Raw genomic sequence first — 24,046 nt, 5'->3', positions numbered from 1 at the left:
AAAATATTCATATAGAATTCAAGAAAAGCAATTTAAAGAAGGAAAATATAGTTAGTAAATACTGGAAATATTCTCACATTAATACATAGAGATAGCACTCTATACCCATTTAAAAGGCAAAAATGAGAACATTGGAAAAATCAGTGGTTGCTCATACATGGAGATCTTTTGCTGTATCTTGTGCCATTTTTTAGAGCCCAAACTGGAAGTATTTCAGTAAAATTAGGTGAATGCCTATTCATTTTGTAACACACACTTTCAAAAGACTCTCCTTCAGGTAAATCACAAAAAGATATTTACAAAGATATTTGTAAGTTTATGGTAACCATTGTTGATAACCTTGTACTCTGTTTTTACATCATGTGCTATGTCTATCCTTGGTTTTGATTGACAGCTTTGTTTTGCCATATTTGACTTTATTCTCTCCCCCCAAAAAAGTAATAAGAACTAAGGAGTAATAAAACCCAAAATGTGTAAATTTTGTTGTAACAAAGAGAAGGAAAAAAAGTGCTCAAAAAGATACAATAGCAAGTGTGTTTAGAGGTGTTAAATAGCTGACCATATTAATCTTTTTGGTTGGATCATTGAACACAACTGTTTGCAGTCTCACTGTTTGAATGTCCACTTTGTATGCTTTGATACTGTGACTTGAGCAACTGTCTCTAAGATGATAATATGTAATCTATTAACTGGTGATTTCTTACTGTTTTTTTTTTTTTTTTGTAGTTCTGTATTGCTTGTACTCTTGCACAGCTTTGTTTTGTTTTTTCTCTTTTTCCTTTTAAATAAAATTTTAAAAAAATATATTTGTAAGATATTTACTTTATTAGTGTGTGAGTAAAATAATTTGATGTTGCATGTATATCATACTTGAATGCATAAATAACATGTAAATATCAAAGAATATTGATCATTAAACAATTGTAGATTTGTATATGTCAACATACAATAGACATCTAAACAATGCTGTGTGGAGAAAAGAAATAGAACATAATTTATTACATCACCATGTCAAGCATAAAATGTTAAATGTACATAAGAACAATAGCATTTTTAATATGTATAAACATAGAAGTAAATAAATATCTAAAAATTGATTTAAGGACTTTCATTAAGAGCATATTATGACACTGAAAGAGTTAATTGAACTAGGTTGTAAAGAGCAATGACAAATATTAATATGCAGGGTGTTATGCTTTGAGTTTGGATGTCCTCCAAAGCTTCATGAAGTCATGGAAGCTGCTGAGTCTAGTGTTTGGGATTGGTTCTTTGTCTAGTGCTGGGATTGGCGGTGTAAATGCTGCGCCTGCTCAGGTGTGGGTACCCAGCATATAATATAAGGGAGGGAAGGAGACATGCTCTTCTTTTTTACCATGTTCCCTCTTTCGGCTTGCTACTGTTATGAAGGGCTGCTCCTTAGCCATGCTACTGTGCCTTGGAGCAGCTGAGTATGGACTGAAACTTTCAAAAACTAAGTAAGCTAAATAATCCTTCATTCTGAGCATCAACTAGTTTGTTTCAGCAAGCACAGAAAAGTAACCAAGACACAGGATATAAAAAATATGGGGCATATTTAAATTTGAAAAACTTACTATAGTAAAGTATTGCCAAGAATGAGATAAGTACCATCAAAAGGAAAAAAGAGTATTTAGAGGGTGATTAATGACAATGTATACTGGTCCATCCATTCTCAAATGCTTTGCAAACAGTTTGGTTCTCAAAAGAAGCATTTGGCAAAATTTTGCTTTTGTTTACAAACTCTGCTTTGCTTTGTGTCACAAACATGGCTGCAGCCATCTATCCCACAGGAACACATACTTGGACATCTTTTCCATAATTATAGAACAAATTAAGTTAGTATCCCAAGGTACCACTGTATTTTGTAGTGCAATAACTTTTTGAGTTTAAACATTCATTTTTTAAAATTTCTCTTTGTGTATTTTCAAAGTACAGAACACAACCTGATGATGTGTTATAAACTGAAAACTAAGATTAACTCTGTTCTTGAGTTTAAATATCCTATATCACTTCAGTAAAAGCACACAAAGCAACTAAACATCATGACCATCAACGAATTTGTACAATAAAATAAAACCATTCATTATATGAAGTCAGATGTTACTATGATAGTATATATGTTATCATTATCCATTTATTACTTCAATGACTATTTTTGAGCATTGAAAGTATTGTAGTAGGCTTAACTGATGAATACAAAAATGCATGTTTAAAAAATTAGAATTTTCTAAAATGTTTTATTACATCACTATGCAAATTAATGTGACATATCACAACATTTTTGAAATTCACATTATAGCATATTGTTTTCCTGATCATCCTTTTTGTTGCTGTATCTTTATTTTCAAATGTACTTGTAATATAGTGAAGTCATTGATTTAAAATCTTGGGAGAAATTTCACTATTAATGTACTTCATTTAGTTTCTAAAACCTAATTATCTATTGAAATATAATTCGGCAATATTTATGGCATCCTTGTCTGTGAAGAATAACTCAGAAAATGATTTTTGCAGATCCTATTGAAATTTAAACTTCTCCTGCCTTTTCATTTCACTTCCCTGTGAAACTTGTCAGATTCAACATTATTCTTAGATTCAAAGCTATTATTAATTTATCATTACTGTGCAGCTTCTTTTTTATATGCAAAAGATTACAGAACTAAAGTGTTCTTGAATACATTGGCTCTACTGTTTTATTCCCACAATAAGATGATGTCAAGAAAAAAGTAAAAAAAAATTCCCTGAACCAAATTTTATTCTAGAAGTTACATAACAATCTTTTAATAAAACTTTAAAGTGTTAAACATTACATATATATATATATATATCTATATATATATATATATATATATATGCACAGTAATATATCCTGGATGATATATGGTACAATCAATCCCTAGATAATGGATATTTGGAGAGGAGAAATGGGTTAGGATGATCTTTCTAGCCTTCAAGTACTAAAGCTAGTCTGTATTCTGACTTTTACTTTTCATTACCTGCCATTGTCTCCTATTGTCTACCTGTTCTGCTAATTTTGGATTCTGTTCCAGGAAGTTTCTCCTTTTACACTGAAAGGAGCTAGAGTTTGTACATAGACCCAGCCAATTCCAGCTACACTACACCTTGCTATAAACTCCTAGAAATCACTGAAACCTGGAGAATTGAGAAACATGCCCAACTTCTTTTGTTTTCCTGCGGCTTCCGGCTTTTTCCGGGTATTATTTGTGGGTCTTCGGGTTCTTCCTAGCCCCTCATCTGTGGCGTATTTCACTATTGCCTTTTCACAGAAATGTTGGTACCACTTATGTTGTACAGTTAACCGCTCAGTTTAGTAAATGAAGTATGCCTAGAGCTAGGAAACATTCAGAATTTTTTATTAAATTTGAATTTATATGAATAATGTATAATTTTCAAACTGTAAGTATGAACCATGTAATGCTTGTGACAAACTTAAACTGAGTATTCAAGCTTTACTAGATACCTTATGTTTTGTGTGGAAATCAAATAGCTTCTATTTTAAAACTTTTTATTAAATATTGTTTTATTGTATATCTTAGTGACTTCATCTGCTTTTATGGATAAATTGAAGTAATACCAATCCCATGGACTTCAACCTGGAATTCCCAGGTCTTGTTTTGGTTTGTTTTTATTTTGGCCATACCTTCCAGTTACTAAATGACACTTTTCATTTATTTGAATCATAGTAAAATAATACGTATTTTCAAGAAAGATATGGCTAATTTCACCTTTCTGTAAGTGCCCAGACATATTTGGAACTATACCTAGAGATCCTTCAATCATAAATTCATCTAGACCTGTCTCATGTAGGTGTGGTTGAGATACTGACATGATTGGTGGTAATAGTTGTTGGCAGACCATTGATTTATATCTTATTTTGAAGTGATATTCCACTCAATAGATGATATAGTGATTTAAAGACAGAATGACATAGATTTGAAATATGGAGGTCTTCTGATAATATTTAAAAGAGAAAGAGAGTGATTTGGTGGCTCAGTGGAGATGGCCATATAAAGCCATACTAAATTTATCTGTTCATAAATGTTACAATGGTAGAAGAAAAAGAGCAGAAGACATAAAATTTTCTGTTTAGAAACACAGAAAGGGCCTAGAATGTCTAAATAAGGTTGTAACAAACAGTTATATCAACAAGTAACATGAAGTTGGGTGTGTGGTGTATACCTGTAATCCCAGAACTTTGGGAGGTTGAGGCAGGACAAGTGCAAGTTCAAACCCAGGCTGGGCAACCTGGTGATCTTGTCTAACAAAAGGGAGTTGCTATAAATCACAATGAAGGTCCTAGGTTCAACTCTCAGTGCCACACACAGACACACACAGACACACAGACACAGATACAGACACACACACACACACACACACACACACACACACACACATGGCGCGCAAGTGAGAGAGAGAGAGAGAGAGAGAGAGAGAGAGAGAGAGAGAGAGAGAGAGATGTAGGTTAATAATAACAACAAAAGACACTAATTCTATAGGCCAAAGGGGAAAATATCCAGGCAATATCCTTCTAGATAGGAAGAATAATTTCACTTTAACTGAGCACTCTAAATCATATCTCTCTATCTGGCAAATGTAACCTATGCCACACAGACTCAAGATTACAGGCAAAAAGCCACAGAACAATAACCAATCTATACACTTAGACAGTGACCACACCAAACGGTATGTGTGCTGGTAAGCAATTTTATTGTTTAGTGAGGACTGTAGTAGGGTTTTATGATGTTTGAAGGAAGAAAACAAGGGAAAGATCAGAGAACTATAATACTATAAAATTTTAATGAAGAAGAAATGAATCTAAAGTAATAACGGTCCATTTCTACTAACCACAAGTCTGAAATGTGTTCCACCACCGCAGGAGGTAACATAACAGATGAAAGAAGAGAGGAGGACAAGAGAGAACATGAAGTCATTTCTGGAGAGACTTTGACCTTTACAGTTTGGCATTTCGATAGCCACCATTTGAGCTACCTTTGAATATGCTTTTTTAAATACACTTATGTGCAAAAAAAAAAAAAGCCACACTAAATAACGCATGCTATCTTTACAGTGCCTCTAAACGTAGTTTACTACATTTGAAAATATTGAGTTGTAACTGGAATATAAGGGAATGGGAGAATTTTACTTTCACTAATAGTTAATAGTACTTCCTAATCAGTTTTTTTGATGACTTAGGTAAATTGCTGATATTTTCAAGGATTTTACATCTTGAAATATTTATAGACTAGGATAAAAATATACCATGCTAAATATCCCTTTTGGGAAAAAGAGAAAGTACACACCAAATATATTTGCCAAGGGAGCAAATATCCAGACAATAAACAATCTCCAATGTCTAGATAGGAAGAATACTCTCGTTCTAAAATAACTGAATCCTCTAAATCAGATCTCTCTATCTCACAGAAAATATATACACTTAGACAAATTCTTCCCATAACCACCAAAAACATTCAAATTAAAGATAGACTATTTTATGGAAGTTATATTTTCTGAGGATCCACATATTTAGATTTCTATTCCCAGATAAAATTGTTGTAGGTTGGCATCACTGATGCCATCTTGAGTCCTAGATTTAACTAGTGCCCTGTATTTGACCCAGAGAAATGGAAGATTACTCAGAGAACAAGTCCCGTGAGAAAAGCAGAATGAGCTGCACCCAACAGAGAAAAATTAACCTGCTCAGCAAAGAGGCAGGATACAGGTGTCAACTAAAAATTAATTTAAGATTCTAGGTAAAGTGTTTCCAACAGGATGTGTTTTTGTGGTTCTCTGTTTTTTGTTTGTTTGTTCTGTTTTTGAGACAGGGTCTGTCTATGAAGTTCAGCCTGGCCTTGAGCTCACTTTGTAGCCCAGGTTGTCTCAAGCTAGCAAGGATTCTCCTGCCTCAGCCTCCCAAGTGCTGGGATTACAGGCATGAGCCACCACACCCTGCAAGTGGTACTCTGCTTTAAAAGCTGTGCAATTTTCCAGTTCAAGGTTCAGACTCTGAAACAGGGGTCTATGGGTGGCTGCTGAGCTCAGCTAATTAAATCCCAAATTTATCAGTTTGGCTGCAATATAGGAATTCAAATTCCTATATTGCTCAAGAACCAACTTCAAAAATTATTTCCCCTGCTTTGAAGAAACAGCAGGTAACTATCAGAACAAGAACTGGATGAATATTGAGAACAATGTAAACAAAAATGTGTAAAAAAGTGATAGGCTCATGGTGACCTGTTTTTCTTCATCATATACATGTACAGACCTCACAGTTCCTCTGGGGTGAGACTGTATATACATATGTATATGAAATATAATACAATTAGAATAGAATAGAATAAAATATATGTTCCCTAGAGTCTTGATCTTCCTATAGTGACTGTTACCAGGATAAATGGGACATTGCCTGGCATGCTGGTACATTCCTCTAATCTCAGTACTATGGAGGGAGAGGCAGGATTGCCCCGAGTTGGAGGCTAGACTATGCTACACAGTGACGTAGTGAGTTCAGAGCCAGCCTGGACCACATAGCAAGTCCCTGTCTCAAGAAAAAAAAAATAGAATATTAAATATAGCACAAAATAAAATATGATAAAACTCCAAAGTTGAATTGTTTAATGATCTTAAGAGTGTCATTTAAAGAGAAAATTGAAAAAAAATTTAAAACTGAGGAATGTAGTCCAGAGGAGTGATGGCTATGAAAATAAGGGATAAAAACAGAGACTTCAGAGGAATGGTAAAGTGGTTGCTAATTGAAATGATTTAGAAAACAAAAACGAAAACAAAAACCCATGTGTTTTTTAAAAATCATCTTTAAATGTGATAAACTTCTTTAATAATGTATATATTTAAACTGTAAATAAAAATATTACAAAGCATTGATAGATATGCCCACAAAAAATTGTATAAGGCTTTGATTCCCTCTGTAAGAATGAGGAGACAACAGAACCACACTAGCTGCATGGCATGACCCGCATGTTTGCTAAAACACAGAATTTGAGAGATCTTTCCTGAAATATGTGAACTATTTCAATAATATTTGTAGTTACTGTGTATTGAAATGATAATATTTTGGACACACTGACCTAAATAAAATGCACCATTAAAGTTAGTTTTACCTGCTTATAGTGATGAATGCAATTTAGGCCAAAGAGAACTTTGATGTTTGGCTTAAAGTCTTGGGAGGCATACAGATATAGATATAGATATAGATATAGATATAGATATAGATATAGATATAGATATAGATACAGATATATAGATACACATACATGTATAGATATAGCTCTCTTTCTAATATCCTACTTGGTGAATTTGTCTTTGCTTACCTGGAAGTCTTGAATCAAGAAAAATTACCAATAATATGATCTATAATGGTGGCTTTGAATCATATAGTGTCAAATCAAACGAGAGAAATTTAGAGACCTTCCTGGAGCCACATGGGCAGCCAACTATATTTGTGTACTGAATTCCTAAAAACTTTGACACCAAGTCCTTTGAGGTTTCCCATCTGGCAATAATTTGTTACCATCACAAAAACAGGCTGGGCAGTGGGTGCCACCCGTCATTCTGCTGAGAGAGGTCGGTTGAATACTGCATGTACTGAGCTTTCCTGAACTCTGGTTCAGGTTTTTCTTTTCTTTTTTTCCCCCCTGTACTGATTTGAATCTATATCTCTTCATTATAACAAACCCTACACCAGCTCACTGTGAGTTCTGAGATGTAGCATACATCAAAACTGGAAGTGGTCTTATATGAGCCCTGAATCTAATTTTTGGTGCCTCCATTTAATTCTAAAAAGAGGCCATTGGCAATGAGTGATGGTGGAGGTCCCTGAACATGAGTTGGTATCAGAAATGTGCTGATCTTTTGTGCAATTTTGTGAGTATTCCCTTTATTTTGTTTAATAGACCTGACCTATACACATTTGCACCAGACCTATACATAATTTGCTTTTCAGCAGTATTAAGAATGAAACTAAGAGCCTGCACACTGAACAACATTTTTAGCTCTTTTTAAATTTTTTTTTAATTTTGAGACAGACTCTCACAAAGCAGCTAATTTGATGAGACTGTCCTCAAGTTTATGATCCTCCTCCTTTAATATCTCACAATGCTAGAATTACAGATATGAACTACCACTCATGCTTATATGTCATACTTTTGTGACTTATATTTCTTTTGTACAGCATTGGATAGAATGTGTATCTGCAGGAAAATGCAAGATATGGCAGAATGTGGGACTACATTTTAATGAAGTGAAAAGTTACATAAGTACACAGATTTGAATGTCAATTTTTGGTCCGCTGCATAGAATTACGGATACGAGGTGTTGGAATAAAAAATGGTTCAAATGTGAACCTCAGGGAGACGTGCTATGAGAGAAAAAGAGTTCTATAATTTACATTAATACTTACTTGTATTCATGAAAAACAAAACAAACAAATGGACTAGGAATTAGTGTAGAGAATGGGTTATTGTAACTGTGCCATCAGATCACCTGCTTTTCAATCTCATCTCTACTATTTGCTATTTCTGTGTGTATTTAATTTTTGGTGCCTCTATTTAATTCTAAAAGGAGAAAATGTTAGAGTACACATCTTTTGGGCCTGTTTTGAATATTAAGTGGTTTAAAAGGAGCCAGCTGCTTACAGTAGCTCCTGGTGGATATTCTTCAGGGCTAAAAATGGAGCTCCAGCTATTATTGCTGTTGTATATATGTACAGTTAAACAAATGATGGCATTACTTATGTAGTTATCAGCACATTCTCCTGTCTTCTGCCTCCTAGTATTGACTGTTCACTGTTTTCCCTTAACATACTCTAATAAGCCCACACTACGTATTTATACAATAAGAGCAAAACTATCTCAGGATTCTAGCTTTTTCTTTGGCATCATAATATCTATTCAGTCTTTCTGTATTCCATTTGTGAGAGTTTACTTAAATTTATCTAGAAATATCTAGTCCTTTTTTTCTTAATAAGCCCTCAATCAAAATACCACTTTTCCTCCAAATCTTCCATTGTGTTCCACCTCTTTCTTGGCTCCTAGCTCCATTTGCATTTTGTTTATTGTTGCTATCATAGTCCTGTCACCTTGGATTAGTGCTATGACCTGGATGTCGCTTCTTTGCCCTTCCAGTTTCTACATTCTTTCCTGGGGCCTAGGAATGCTGAACCATATAGAATAAAAAATAAGCCCTTGTGCTGTCTCTGGCATTGTTATGTTAAATGAAGGGATGATTACTGGCAAAAAGTAAAATAATAAATCACAACGAGGGGAGTAAAGAGTAGAGTGCTTATTTCCCCTTTGAACTTCTCTTGCTGGGTTGTTTGGGTGGGTGCTTGTCTACCAAAGGCTTAAGTTCTTCAACGTAGCTCCTTGAGCTCTAACTTCAAGGTGGCAAGAACACTTTCTTTCTTTCCTCCTTTAGAGTTGGGCATGGCAGTGGTCTTCTGTGATTACTAATCCCAGGGCTTAGTTTTCTTGCATTTATTATGGTCTGTGTACACCAACTCTTGTCAAGTGCACAGCAGAAGTGTTCCACTGGTTACCTGCCTATACCTGGCTGAGACAATGCCTATGGTGCTTTTAAAGAAAGAAGACTAAATGAGAAAAATTCTACATGTGAAGAACTACACAGGACATAATTAATTCAGGACATATACATTTTAATATTACTTTGCATTTCACTCTTGATCATGCTTTTTTCAGTAAAGTATTTAAAAGCATATTTGATAAGTTATCTTGTTGATCCTGGCCAGGCTGCACCAAGCATTAAGACAAGTTATTAGCTGGAGATAGTATTTAGAACCCAGGAGAGAAATGCGAGGCTGGAAGCAGAAACCAGCATCATGGTTTGATGGTATCAAGATCTGTAGTAAGATACAAGAGTTTTCAGTACTATTAAGAGAAAAGTGTAAATCTATAAGAGAAAATAGAACCAGGAAACAGACTGAAGTTTAAAGAGCAATAGATTAGTCTAGGACAAGCTGCCCAATCTGAGGTTGTGGGTCATTTGAAAGTGACCTGGGTGCTGACCCAAGGAGGGAACTGCAAAAATGTTTATTGAAAAAATTGAAAATGAAGTAACAAATAAATGCCAGATGTTTATTTCTATTCTATTAAGGATTCTTATCTAGCTGTCAGATCTCTGTGTGAGGATTTAAGGTCCAAGAAGAAAAGAACTTAATGTGTTTTTTACAGTGTGCTGGACCCAATCTAGGAACAACTTGTAATAAAATTTAAGTACGCAAATATTAAAGTTTCATTTTTAGAAGGTGAGTTTGAAGATCTCACAAGATGTTTAATTAGCACAAAATGAAAAGTTCAGAAGCTGAACTAAATTTTCCAAATATCATACAAATTTTAGGAAAATGGCATATCCATGATAAATGGGGAACCATGATTATTTTGAATGCTAGGCTAACTACACATATGCATAATCACATTTATGATTGATGCCATATAGAGAGAGTAAAATAAGAAAATGTGTGGAACGAAATAAGAAAAATGCAACTTGATCTCATCTTTTCCTGACTTTCAGGTCATAGCTTCTGGAAGGCCAAACGACAACAAACACATTTTACTTGAAGAATTTAGTTTAAAAATATAAATTAACCACAGGGTATTTCTCTCCAAACCTGCTGAACATTGTGGGGCATCATTTCTTGGGGCTTGAAGTGATACTGCTTTTGTCATAGCATGTCCCAGGAAGAATAGTTCTGTGTCTCCGTCAGGGTTAATCCCATCGCTGATTCATCTTTCTTTAGACTTTGTTCTACTAAACACACAATGTACGAAAGAATAGTACCTCTCAGCCTGTGCATATTTTTCCTTATTTTTTCCATGCTCCACCTGCTATTTTCAATTACTCTTGCATGATCAAACTTTGTGATTGACTACTGCCTGTAGGCTTTTTCTTTACCAATTTTTTATCTTTTACAAATCATCTTTTATTTTCAGAAGCCTGGATAGAAGTATAAACCCAAACTTAGCCAAATGATCTTTTGACTTAGTATAAATATCTAGTACTCTCCACTTCTTGTTTTGAAAAATACATGGATAATTTTATTAATGTCACTTATGCAATTGCTTTTACTAAGCTGTAAACTAATATATAGATTTTAGCTCTTGGTCAGAATAAACAAATATGTATATATAATCTTTGAATATATATATATATAATCTCCAATTATATACAGGTTAGGTATATTATTCAAAATATTAACCATTACTTTATCTCAAACTGAATTATATAGAAAAATATTTAACAAATTACTTTGTTTTCTTAAAACGAATAGTCAATTGTGTTTTGGCTATGGATAAATTAAATCATGCAACTAATCATGTTTTACTTCCTCTAAGAAGTTCATATGCTACATGAATACAATTTCCTAGCTGAATATATTAAGTATATATTTAGTTCTTTGTGTTTTACTGTTATCAGTCTTGTATCTTTTATTTCCCTTAACCTGACTTTGATATATTTGTATATTTTATAAGCTACCATTCTGAAAAAAATGTATGGGTATAGATTCGATAGATGAATAGTTGGATAGATGGATAGATATGGATACATAAGTCAATGACATAGTTATTAACTAGCACACATTGTGTTTATGCTGTAATTTCAACTTATAATACTGTTCTTATCCAAGTTTATAAAAATTATACATTTTAGTGACTATCTACTGTACCCACTACCAGACTTTTAAATCAGTTTTAAATTCATCAAGCAGAAGTTCTTGCATCCTCTTTCCCCGATCCTCACATCACTTTATATATTATTTTCTTAAGACTTTATCTTACTCCTTTCTGTAGTTCACTCTCTATTTTTGGGGTTGTCTAATTTTCTTTTTTCATTTATAAACTTTTAAGGACAAGGTATATGTCTTATTCACTGTTTTAATCATAGTTTTCTTTGTAGAGTACATAATTTCTAATCAATAAATACTTCATTTTTATTGAAAGAACTTGAACTTAAATAGTGAAACTACCGGATAATTTATTAAAACATTCATATGAATCAAACATAGATGTTGTTTTTCTTAGATATTTAGGTAGGAGTAATGAATAGTTTCCTTTGATCCAAAGATCTTTCTGATATTTTAATAAAATATGATGAGAAGAATGTAAATAACAGAAACAAGTGGGCCTAGTACTGCTAGACAAAATACAATGCTTCTGTAGGAAAAAAGTGAATCTGGAACACGGAGATGAAATACATGCAGTGAAACTATATCTATTACATAATTCTCAGAGTAAGTTATTGGAAATAAAGTAGCAAGTAAATTTTAAAGTGTTCACTGATGTATTTGTGTTTACTAGGTCAGCATCAAAAGATGAAAAGTGATGATTCACTGAGGAGGAATTAAAGTTTGCAGATGTTGTAAGGGATGCTAACAGAATGAGGCAGAGGGGAGCTCTGGATTAAACAGAGCAAATGCAAATTGGATGAAGCAATTTATTAGAGCAGAATAAATGATCAGGGTGAAAAAATGGAGGCTCTTATTAAAAATGAAGGAAACACCTGGCCATCCTTTCATAACTTTAAATATTGGCTTTTCAGACAGCCATAATATTTAGTTCGCTGCTTGTGCACTTGCGTGTGCCTCTTCGTATATATGTGTTCCCTGCATCACTGTATCACAATTAGATATGCAAATCCTATAAAAATGCATTGCACAGCAAAATGTTATAGTTCAGTTTACAGAACTCTTTCTGTATAAATATCGCGAGGGGTGTAGTGGTACTTCATTCTCAAAGCTTTTATGGTAGATAATACTTTCCAAAATGTTCACAGTAATTTTTTGATACTGCATGCACTTTCAGAATGTTTCTCTGCTCCCTTCAAACAGTAGAGTCTATGTTTTTTTCTTCTTAAACCCAAGCAAGGCTGCTACATTGATTAGCTAAATATGATGCTAGGAGCACTTTGTGATTTCTTAGGCTACATTATAAAATGTGATAAAGTTTCAACTGGATATGTCTTGCTGAAACATGAAGCCTCATGTCACCATGATGGGAAGAGTATGTGCCCAAATGAGAAAGAGGAGAGAAAGAAAGAGAAAGGGAGAAGAAAGGGAGGGGAAGGAAGGAGGAAGGAGAGAAAAGATAGGGAAAGCCCCTTAATCGTTACAGAACTTTAGCTTTTCTTTTATCTGTCTGAGTCTTCACAGCACAAGCATAAGATCATTCCTGGCTTTTCCACTGTCTAATTTCAATTTTGCGAGATGTCTTAAGTAAGAATCACCAAGCTGAGCATAGACTAAAAAAGACAGTGACAAAATTGTTGTTGTTAAAGTCACTAAGTTGGGGTGTATATTGGTCAGCTTTCCCATTACTGGGACAATATACTGTACCAACAGTTTACTTTGGCTTATGTTCTCAGAGAATTCAGTCTCTGGTTATCTATGAGCCATGGACATCAGGGCAGAAATGCATGGTGGAGGGAAGCTCATCAGCAGGCCGTGACTGGGAAGCAGAGAAGGTTGGAAAGACCTGGATAAGAGGGTGATAAAGACCATTTATAATCTGCATGGTCCTGCTGTGGCAAACAGAAACACCAAAATGACACCCAGGATTTGGAGACAGATTTATTTAACACAGATGAGACTGACAGGGGGTCAACTCTCCCTCAAAATGTAAGGCCCTGACGGCACAGGGAAGGAAATTTTTATGGGGCTGCAATGGAGGGATTATGGAGGTACAGTGCCTGGCTTTCTTTAATTGGTTCTTACAGTATGCATCACAGTGACCAGCTACTTCTAAGGGACAGAAACAACAAGACTGGAACAGGAGATGAAGCAACTGGGCAACTGAAGTATTCAGGCTGGGGAAGGGGAGCGGGGCATTTTCTGCTACAGTCTCGACCCCATCACTCACTTCTTTCAGTGAAGTCCGGGTGCAAAAAGCCTGTTCAGCTAGGAGCCCATCAATGGGCTAATCCATTGACAAGATTAGTGGCCTCTCCATCCAATCAGCTCTAGGAGTTACTTAATCTAATCACATGGGCAATCAAGATTAACTGGCACAGGTGGTCTATCGTGCTATGATTCATAATCTGTTATTTCCTAGAAAATCAAGACATATCCTTTTGACAAAGTAGTAAGTAGTAAATGAATCAAAAAAATTTACCTGGGTCACTTACTTAACCCACATCATGATTAGAGCTGCATTTAAAAATTCAGTTTCTGTCACTTGTTTAGGTTTCTGATGCTCTCTAATTATATGAAAATAAAACAACATAGTATGATACATTGTCATGAAATTTGTTAACACATAGTTTACTTAAAAGCTGGATATGCTTTTTAAAGATAGAATTGTAAAAGTTCTTTTTGAGCCTAAACAACATAGTATACATTAAATACATGAAAGGAATCCAGTAGCTGATTACGCATCTTTTATTAGGACACTCCAAAATTCAAACATTTTACTTTGCAAAGTATAAAGGAAAGATATGCAAATATTAATATTTTCCTACTTAGCAATACACAGAGGAATTAACCATCACCTAAACTCAAGGGAGAAGACTCAGTGCTACTAGTCACAGTTTAGATAAACAATCTAGCCATCATTATTTAAGTCTTCTAAAATGCAAAGCATCAAGTTGAAGTTAAAGCAATTGGAGAATGCCTCTGTGTTCAGAGTTTATTATATAGATACAGATAAAAAACCAGACACATACAAGAGATAGCTAAGGACACATAATGATCCAAAGATAAACAAATTGTTCTTTATATAAGTTATATTTAAATCTTGAGGGACTAAGAAACAAAGTGGTGGGCTGAACTTTTTAAAGAAAATGTATGAATAATTGGCTCACCTGCATGTGTTTAAACTGTAAGTTATGAATTATACATTTCTAAATATTTAACGATTCATTTAGTGAGAGTAGGCTCATTGTGTCATTGTTGGAAGCTACAAGGTTGAGTCATATGAAACTGTTAATTTTTAACAGACTTTAAAAATGTTTTTTAACCAATTTTGATAAATTAAAGATACCAATCATTAGAAAGATGTTCAATTATCCCTTAAAAATTCAATGATAAGAGAAGCAGTTCAACTTATTAATAAATAAATGTTGCATGTAATTTTACCAAACTAACAGATTTCCTAAACACATTTTAGATTTATAATTTTAAGAGTAGATTACCTGAGGACATGTATTTTTGTTACTTCTATTTCAGATTAAGATTGTTTTCAAACATTTTACTATCAGAAAATTTTAGAATGGAGGACTAATTTCATAAATATAGTTCACGTTTGCGCCTACTGAGGACAAATATCTAAGGAGAATAACAATATGTACAACAATGCTCTTTTATTGCAGAGTAACTCAGTTCAAGGGGCATGCAGTGTCTTATAGTCATTACCTAACTGATCCTTTAAACAAACAATAAGTAGGACAAAAAGTTACATTAATTGAAATTTTGCTAAGTTTAATGATGAGATGATGGAATCAGACTCAAAAGTTAACAGTCTCTGGTCAAAGTGCCAAATAAATTTTACAATTTGGAGCATTTTTAAAGGAAATTGCGATTAACATGTCAAACTTATATATTAAAGCTTTTTCCAATCATCACACAATTTAACATCGTAGTACAGAGTTTATGAAATGCCTATGCATACAGCATTATATTATTAGGCTCCTCTTTTATGTTAGTTGAAAAGAGCCACCCAGTTTTGGATTATCCTCTTTGTCTAGCCTAATTAAAATACTACCCAGAGTGTCCTAAGGTGATAGGGAATTAGTTTGTTCCTTTATCTGGGTTTGGAGGTGTAAACTATATCAAGGAGACAGCCGGTTAGGAAAGATAAAATTCTAGAACCTGTTATTAACCATTGTCTGGATACATTTATGTTTTTAATTAAATAACCACTTCTGAAAGCATGATTTTAATGTAAGTTAAGATGAAAACGGGTTGCAAATGATTTTATTTTACAGACACTATTGGTCACATTTTATGTAATGCTAAATACTGTTTAGCTGTATTTAATTATTAGCTGTACAAATTTTCATGCAGTTGGGTATTTAACTTCATAGAGTTTTACCGAGTATTGCTTTTAATATTGCTTATTTAATATTTTAATTGTTGGACTAAGCTGTATAATGTGAATCAAGTCACAGACACTATGAACTTTTTGAGAGCTTCATTTGCAACAATTTCAAATTTCATGGAATTAGCCATGCTCTCAAAATTGAGGTGTGATATGAGGATAAGCTAGTTTTTATACTCTGCTTTCTAATTTTCTTTAGATTCAACAGCAAATGCTGATCTTTTAGATGGTCTTTCCCATCTCTTTAATCTCATCTCTGTACAAGTTAGCCTTCCTCTCTTTGGTCTACCAGAAAACTTTACTTCATGCCTTGCAGGAGACTAAAATCCATAAAACATTCTCCGGCCATGCTTGTTTTTTCCAGGAGTAATTTGTCGTGCAAAACTTGGTCAAATGTCATCAATATTAGGGTTAAAAGGAAACATAAATCCTTCAATTATTACAATTTTTCTTTCCTTTAACAACTTTTCCTTTTTTTTTATTCCCCTCACAGGAAGTACTGATGGCCTCCATTCCATGTGTTAAATGACTCTATTGAAACACTGAATCCCATGGTCCACTCACTAGAGGCCTGTGAAAAAGTTTTTGTCCTGTTTTCTTATTCCTCAAAGCACATAGTTTCTTTCTTTCTTTCTTTCTTTCTTTCTTTCTTTCTTTCTTTCTTTCTTTCTTCCTTTCTTTCTTTCTTTTTGCTACAAGGTCTCACAACACAGTGCAGACAGGTCTTGAATTCACCTATGTATCTTGGACTGTCCTGGAACTCATGGTGCTCCTCCTTCCTCAGTCCCCCTGAATGCTGGGATTAGAGGGATTGTGATCACTCCCCATAGTTGCTTTTAAACCACAGATGTTATAAAGCTATAGTGTACAAAACAATGTCTACCAGCCATGGGAAGTTATTAAGCACATGAAATACAGCTATACTGAATCAAGATACATTATTTATAAATTACCTTTTTCAAGACCTAATATGGAAAACATAAATTATGCTAGTCATATATTTTGTATGGATTACATATTAAAATTATAATTTTTTGATATTTTAGGCTAAACTATACAACTTAAAATAATTTCACATACTTCACACTTCTTAAAACGTGGCTACTAAAAATTTAAAACTAGACATGTGGCTTATATATTTTTGTTAGACAGCACTGCTTCTTAAATTGCTGTTTCTGAAATGGGAAACGATCTCAGTATAATTTTTTTTTGCTTATAATTGCATGAAAATTTTTCTTTGGTAAAATGTCCAAATGTCTGAGTAAGATAATAAGCTAGTAGATAGTTACCTGAATATTAGAAACACAGTTGACCTTGGACACAAGCAATCTAAAAGGAGTAATTTCAACCACAATCAAAAGAATGAACAAAGCTGTGTAACAGTACACACTGTAAGCCCAGTTGCTTGGGAGGCTTAGCCATGAGGAGTTTGCCTTGTTTCAAAGATCAATATAAAAGGACAGGAAATGTAGCTTAGTGTGAAAGCCCTGGGCTTCTACTAGGGTACTGCAGAAAGAAAAGAAAAACAAAGAGAAAGACTGAATAAACTTTTAAAAGCAGAACAAAGCAATGTGAATTCGTTTAGCTAAAATATATCAGTGTCTAGGATGAAAATGCAATGAAACGAAAAAGATGATAAGGGACACAAAGTAGCAAGATTATGGAGATGCAGTGGTGTTCATAGCAGGAGGTCTAGGTTACCTCAGCCCTTGGGGTGAGACCATTGGGTGGACAGTAGGGGGAGCTACTGGAATCAATTTGCAGCTTTTGGACCTTGAATCTATCTAGTTATGATGTGATTGTACTTCCTTGCAACAATGGTTTGAAATGGATGTGAGAGAGATATGGTGAACCAAATTTGGATGATTCCATTACCAAAGCATCATTTGGTCAGGAGCCTGTAGATTCTATTATTTGCACATAGAGGGGAATCTGAGACTGAAACATGTATATAACTTGCTGAAATTCTGAAGCTTGTAAGGAAGAAAGTTAGATTTTTATCTCTGTTCTACTTGATTCTAGATCCCATTGCTTCCTTTGTGTGCTTCCTTCCTTGTAAAGGAAGGTGTGGTACCTGGCATTAAATACTGTTTGCCTAGTGAAGAAAATACTCAATCTGTTATTTTGCTACAAATCTTTCATTTGCTATAACCTATGTTTCATACATATATCTTTTATTGTTTATTAGCTGGGCTTTTGGAGACACACAGTTTGGGGTTGTGCATATTTAGATGTGTTGGGAATGGCCTTTAGTATTTTTTCTTTTCACAGAAATTTGATATTTGCCTTGGCACAGCAACAAGAGATCTTTAAGGGCCCACAGTTAAGATCACCTTGGTTCAGGGAACATTAATGTTATCTGTAGTTTAAAGCAAAATGGTCCTGATTGCAGTGTTTGGTGTTGATTGCTCTGTGCACCAAATAGTTTGCTCCAATCTTTTCTATCTCTTTGTTTTTTCTCACTGTCTCATTTATTTTGATGAGATTGTGTTCTCACTTATCTTGATTTTACTTATGAAGCACCAAATCTTGTCTATAATTTCAGTGGTCAACACACAGGTGGTGCATTGGTATGTATTTACAATGTAAATGTATTTCTAAGCAGTGAGCGCTGGACAAAGAGAAAGTGGCTACTGCTTGTGTACAAAGCATTTCTCTGAGGACAGAACAGTGCCTGTGCTGCATGCCATACTTAAAAATCTGGTGAAAAACAAGTGAATGTGTTGTTTGCCTATGTGGAAGCCCAGGATCCTGTGAAAATACTTTTAGAGGGAACTTAACTCAGCAGTGAAAACAATGAAAAGATTTCCAGAGGAACTGATATTTAACCTGAGATCTGGAGGGAGGAGGGGGCAAGAAAGGAGGCGGAAAGGAAGAGGGAGTCTGTAGGGAAGAATAGAGATTCCAAGCAGAGCCACCAGCGGGTAAAGACATTTTGGACCTGCAATTTGTTTGGGCTGCAGTTTACTTGGAAGGTATAGACAGGAGAGGGGGAGAAAGCAAAAGGATGATGTAAAGAGCTCAGAGACAAATGTTCAATCAGTGCTGAAAGACCGATTTTCAAAAGGAACTTATCCAGCAATGGATTTCATTATGAATTTCTAAGAAAAAAAATAAAGTGCAAAAGAATAAAAGAATTTCTATGATGATTCATTAAAAGTGCAAATTTTAGACTATGTAAGAGCTCATGTAAATAAGAAACAAAAATGGATTTTAGCTTGATAAAATTGGAGGCTTCATAGTATTCACATATACAAATTCATATTTATTTTATATCCACTTCATTACAATCCTATGGTCTGCACCATACTCATCATTAGGCACATTTACCTCATGATAAATGGGCTTCATTAATAGTGGTTTGAGGCATTATGGTTTATTCATCTGTGAAGGTTATAAAGTTCCCATTATTTTTCCAAGAACTGTTATTTTTTAAATCCCAGAAATTGTTATTTTCTTTTTCAAATGAGATATAAGATAATGTATTTTTCTTGTTATTTCAATATTTCATTTTAGCTATGAAATAAAGATGGCTAAAATCAATTCTTTTTAATTTGATCAGGAAGTTTACAGGTTTGTGGTGAGGCAATAGGCTTGTGTAAATGGACTGCCTGAACATGTAAGCCCAACCCCCCTTTTAAGTCTTGTCCTTTGACAAATACATTTTATCCCTTTATTGGGCCATTAGGCGCTCACATTCAAGTAATCAAAACCAAAACTTGTACAACACTTTCTGTAGATGCAATTTCTAAGAATCAGTGCATTACATACAGATTGCAATGTTCCAAAGATGCCATATTATTTACCAAGATTTAAAGAAAAAAACTGCACCTCAAATCCATTGCTTTTTTGATGAATTTGAAGAGGAGGAATCACATTAGGTATTTACGATTTTTAAAAGAATTAAAATCAGTTTGTATTTTAAACACTATGGATAAACTTTATCTACAGTGTTGTTCTAATATTTTGAAGCATAGTAATTTCTGTCATAATACGTTCCATTTGGTTCTGGATTGGATTTAAATTCAGGATTCTTTATGTTTCTGAACACATAGTTATATCCCAGGTGGGCCACATCACTTTGATACTCCCACAGTGAAAAAGAGCTGTCTTGCATTTCTGTCTTCTTCATCACAGATCTTACTGATTTTGCAGTAGGTACCTGTGCTATGTACAAACAAATTCAGGTGGGTTTACATTCATACAATTTTCAGTTGTGATCTGACTAGAAAGCCACTAATGCACGAGCCATTCTTTTGCTCTGTGAAGTTGAAGGGAAATGAAGACCTGAGGATTACAAATAAAGATCAAGATGAGTGAATTTCCACTTTGGCTCTGTCCCTTGTTCTATAATCATTTATTAAGTCTTCACTAGGAATCAGATATTGTGCTGAGAAAAGGAACATTGTTATGTTATGTGTAGTCTCTTATCGTTGTATGAAATGAAATCGGATTTAGAGCTATAAATCCTGAAGGACATGCAGTTTAAAAAAAGCAATCACAAAATTTGATGTAAGGGTAGCAGGCAGTTTGCCCTTCACTAAAAATTAAAAAAAAAAAAGTATCATAAAGTCACTGAAAGCATCAAACCTTCTTTCCCCACAGCGTCTTTGCAATAACTGTCCCATTGCCAACACGTGTAGGAATTTCAGATTGGAAGCCTGACCTTCGGCTTTTAATCCAAGCCTATGCTCCACTGTCTGCTCTTGAACTAGAGGAAGAAGTTAGAAGGATGAATGAGAGAAAGATAAACGGGAGAGAGAGAGAGAGAGAGAGAGAGAGAGAGAGAGAGAGAGAGAGAGAGAGAGAGAGAGAGGAATGTGCCAGCAGGACGGAAGGAGCGCAGGGACTGAATGAGCGACAGACGGCGTCCCTCTCTCCGACCTTGTTTCCGAGGTTCCACGCTGAGGTTCGCTCCGGCCGCGGGGCTGGCGTCTCCCGCAGGCTGGCCGTCGGCTCCGCCCCCTAGCGTCGGAGTTTGGCACACCCAGACCCGAGCTATCTCTTTAAATGACAGCTGTGGCTCGGGTCCCAGGCCCGGGCTTGACGTCAGCGCCGCCTCCCTCCCGGGCCGCGAGTGTAGCTGGCGCCCCCGTCCGCGCTCCGGGCTCGGGCGCGGGCTCAGGCTGCGGGCGGTGAGTCCGCCGCGCTCCCGCCCTCCTCCCGCCCTCCCGCGGGAGCGAGCCCAGCCAGAGCCGCTCGCAAGTCCTCGCACTCCCCGCCGGCGCCCCAGAGGAGCAGTCGCTTCTCCCCGCACCTCCCGATGGCGCTCGGGCTTCGCTGCCGCCGCCCCGAGCTCTGAGCCGGGCCGCCCGCCCGGAGGACCGCGCCGCCCCGCCGGCGTGCAGGGCGCTCGGAGAGGTGCGGGACGCGGGCGCTGGGCTCCTCCAAGTGCCGCTCTCCAGGTCACCCGGTCGGCAGCCGGGGGGATCATGGCTCTGAAGGACACGGGCAGCGCGGGCAGCACCATCCTGCCCATTAGCGAGATGGTCACCGCGTCCAGCTCGCCCGGCGCTCCGGCGGCCGCCGCCCCGGCGCCCTGCGCGCTGTCGCCCTTCCCCGAGGTGGTGGAGCTGAACGTGGGCGGCCAGGTCTATGTGACCAAGCACTCGACGCTGCTCAGCGTCCCGGACAGCACTCTGGCCACTATGTTTTCTCCCGCTAGTCCCCGGGGCGGCGCCCGGCGCCGGGGCGAGCTGCCCAGGGACAGCCGCGCGCGCTTCTTCATCGACCGGGACGGCTTCCTCTTCAGGTACGTGCTGGACTATCTGCGGGACAAGCAGCTGGCGCTGCCCGAGCACTTCCCGGAGAAGGAGCGGCTGCTGCGCGAAGCCGAGTACTTCCAGCTCGCAGACCTAGTCAAGCTGCTGTCGCCCAAGGTCACCAAGCAGAACTCGCTCAACGACGAGGGCTGCCAGAGCGACCTGGAGGACAACCTTTCGCAGGGCAGCAGCGACGCGCTCCTGCTGCGCGGGGCGGCGGCTGCCGCGCCCTCGGGCCCCGGTGCGCACGGGGGCGGTAGTGGCTCCGGGGCGCCGGACAAGCGCTCGGGCTTCCTCACCCTGGGCTACCGCGGCTCCTACACCACCGTGCGCGACAACCAGGCGGACGCCAAGTTCCGGCGGGTGGCGCGCATCATGGTGTGTGGGCGCATCTCGTTGGCCAAGGAGGTTTTCGGGGACACGCTCAATGAGAGTCGCGACCCCGACCGGCAGCCCGAGAAGTACACTTCTCGCTTCTACCTCAAGTTCACCTACTTGGAGCAGGCGTTCGATCGCCTCTCCGAGGCCGGCTTCCACATGGTGGCCTGCAACTCCTCCGGCACTGCCGCTTTCGTGAACCAGTACCGCGACGACAAGATCTGGAGCAGCTACACCGAATACATCTTCTTCCGTAAGTTCGCGCCCTACGCTCCTCCTAGCGGCGTGTCGCAGCTCGGGTAGGGGTGTCCCCTGCGGGAATGTCCTGGCGGGAGCTAGAGCTAATGCAAGCAGGTCTTCCTGATGTTTCCCTCTGTCCTTAGCCAGGAATTACACGTTCTCCCCTTCCGATCTCAATTTCTACTCTCCTTTGTAAACTAAGTAGCACTCGGTCTCTTCCTTAAGTTTGTTGATCTCATTCTGTTGACTCTGCCTGGACGCTGGCTGGTTTCCCCTGGACTGTAAAGGACTGAGGGAAGATGGGTTCAGAACTGCCTGCAGTAACCCCAAGCCCTTCTCCTTTGGTGCTCAGCCAGGGGACTCCTGGGGGTCAGTTTCTATGGTTGTTAGTTGTGTTGGCGCCCCAATGACAGGGCATTGCCTCTCACTTGCACCACTTTTCCTGTGGGTGCGCCCGGCGCGCTAGCGCCAATTGCGAGTCCTTTGGAAGCGATGCAATGGAAGAAGTGGTGATGACAGGGCATGAAAGTGGCCGGTGAAAAAGCGGCCTTCACTAACCAATAGAAACTCGGATTTTCCGGGCATTTATCTTTGTTTTCTCCAGTGCAACTGCCCAGCGTTTTGGAGGAGGAGGGGAGGAGCTGGAGAGTTTGGATGTCTGAGTGTAGCGCTGGTGGTTGGAGATTAGAAGGGGAGCGTGGTGTGTGTGTGTGTGTGTGTGTGTGTTCGCGTGCACGCGTCTGTTCCTGCGCTCTAAGGATTATTTCCTTTCTGCGCAACTACAGTTAAAAAAAAATAGTTAAAAGCGCTTTCTCTAGATAACTGCTGTGATTTATGAAATGAAAGAATGAGGGAGAGGACATGTGGCATGACTTTTTTTGTAGAGAGCTTCGGAGGATGCTCTGTGGAGTTCCAGAGCTCCTCCCCAAATCATCTGAACAAATACAGAATATTGGGGAATGTGGCGCGAGCTTTCCAGTGACAAGCATAATTCCAGGGAGGCAACGATTAAAAGGCGATTTGGGCAAAGGAAAAGCCAGCTGGAATAGCAGCAGGAGCATTATTTGGCAAACATTTTTCCTTTGGCAAGACACACGAAGCTTTAAAACTTGCCTGCCATGTGAGGGAAAATAGCATTAAAGTCTTTAATGGCAACAGACCAGCTTTAATTGTGTTGGTGTATTTTGGTGATTTGCTCGTTATTGTGGAATTGAACAATTTTCTACACTTTCTTTTGACTGGACAAGTGGAAGACAACTCTTCTTGTGTAGGTGCAAGACTGACTGGACTGTGGCTCCTGTCTGTGTATTTTGGTAACCTCGAGGTGACAAACACAGAATTTTGCCCTCACATTGTCCTTCTAAGCCGTGTTGGATTATATGATCCAACACTGAAGCAAAAGAAATGTCCACCAAAGTGCTAGGTAAAAACCCAACAGTCATAAACATGGCAAAGTAATGCTGTTAAGAAAAGCCACTTAGGGGAATGTGGTATTGTTCATATAAATTGGCATTTCCTCAACATATATTAAGTAATTAAATATGTTAATTATTACTTATCACTTATCAA

General features: G+C 37.5%; 1 protein-coding gene across 1 annotated transcript in view; it reads left to right on the top strand.

Annotated features, from left to right (window-relative positions):
* Window positions 1-21,142: 21,142 nt before the first annotated feature.
* Kctd8 (potassium channel tetramerization domain containing 8) overlaps window positions 21,143-24,046 on the top strand; it is a 244,133-nt gene continuing 241,229 nt past the window's right edge. The window contains exon 1 of the mRNA XM_063240708.1: window positions 21,143-22,490. Within this exon, the coding sequence (XP_063096778.1) occupies window positions 21,530-22,490 (961 nt within the window). The 5' untranslated portion in view covers window positions 21,143-21,529. The remainder of the gene's footprint in view (window positions 22,491-24,046) is intronic.

This window comes from Cavia porcellus, unplaced genomic scaffold, assembly GCF_034190915.1.
Source record: "Cavia porcellus strain 051 isolate PalLab524CR breed Dunkin Hartley unplaced genomic scaffold, mCavPor4.1 scaffold_30, whole genome shotgun sequence".
NCBI lineage: Eukaryota > Metazoa > Chordata > Mammalia > Rodentia > Caviidae > Cavia > Cavia porcellus.
Note: the sequence above shows the minus strand (reverse complement) of the source record. Positions and strands in the feature narration are given on the sequence as shown.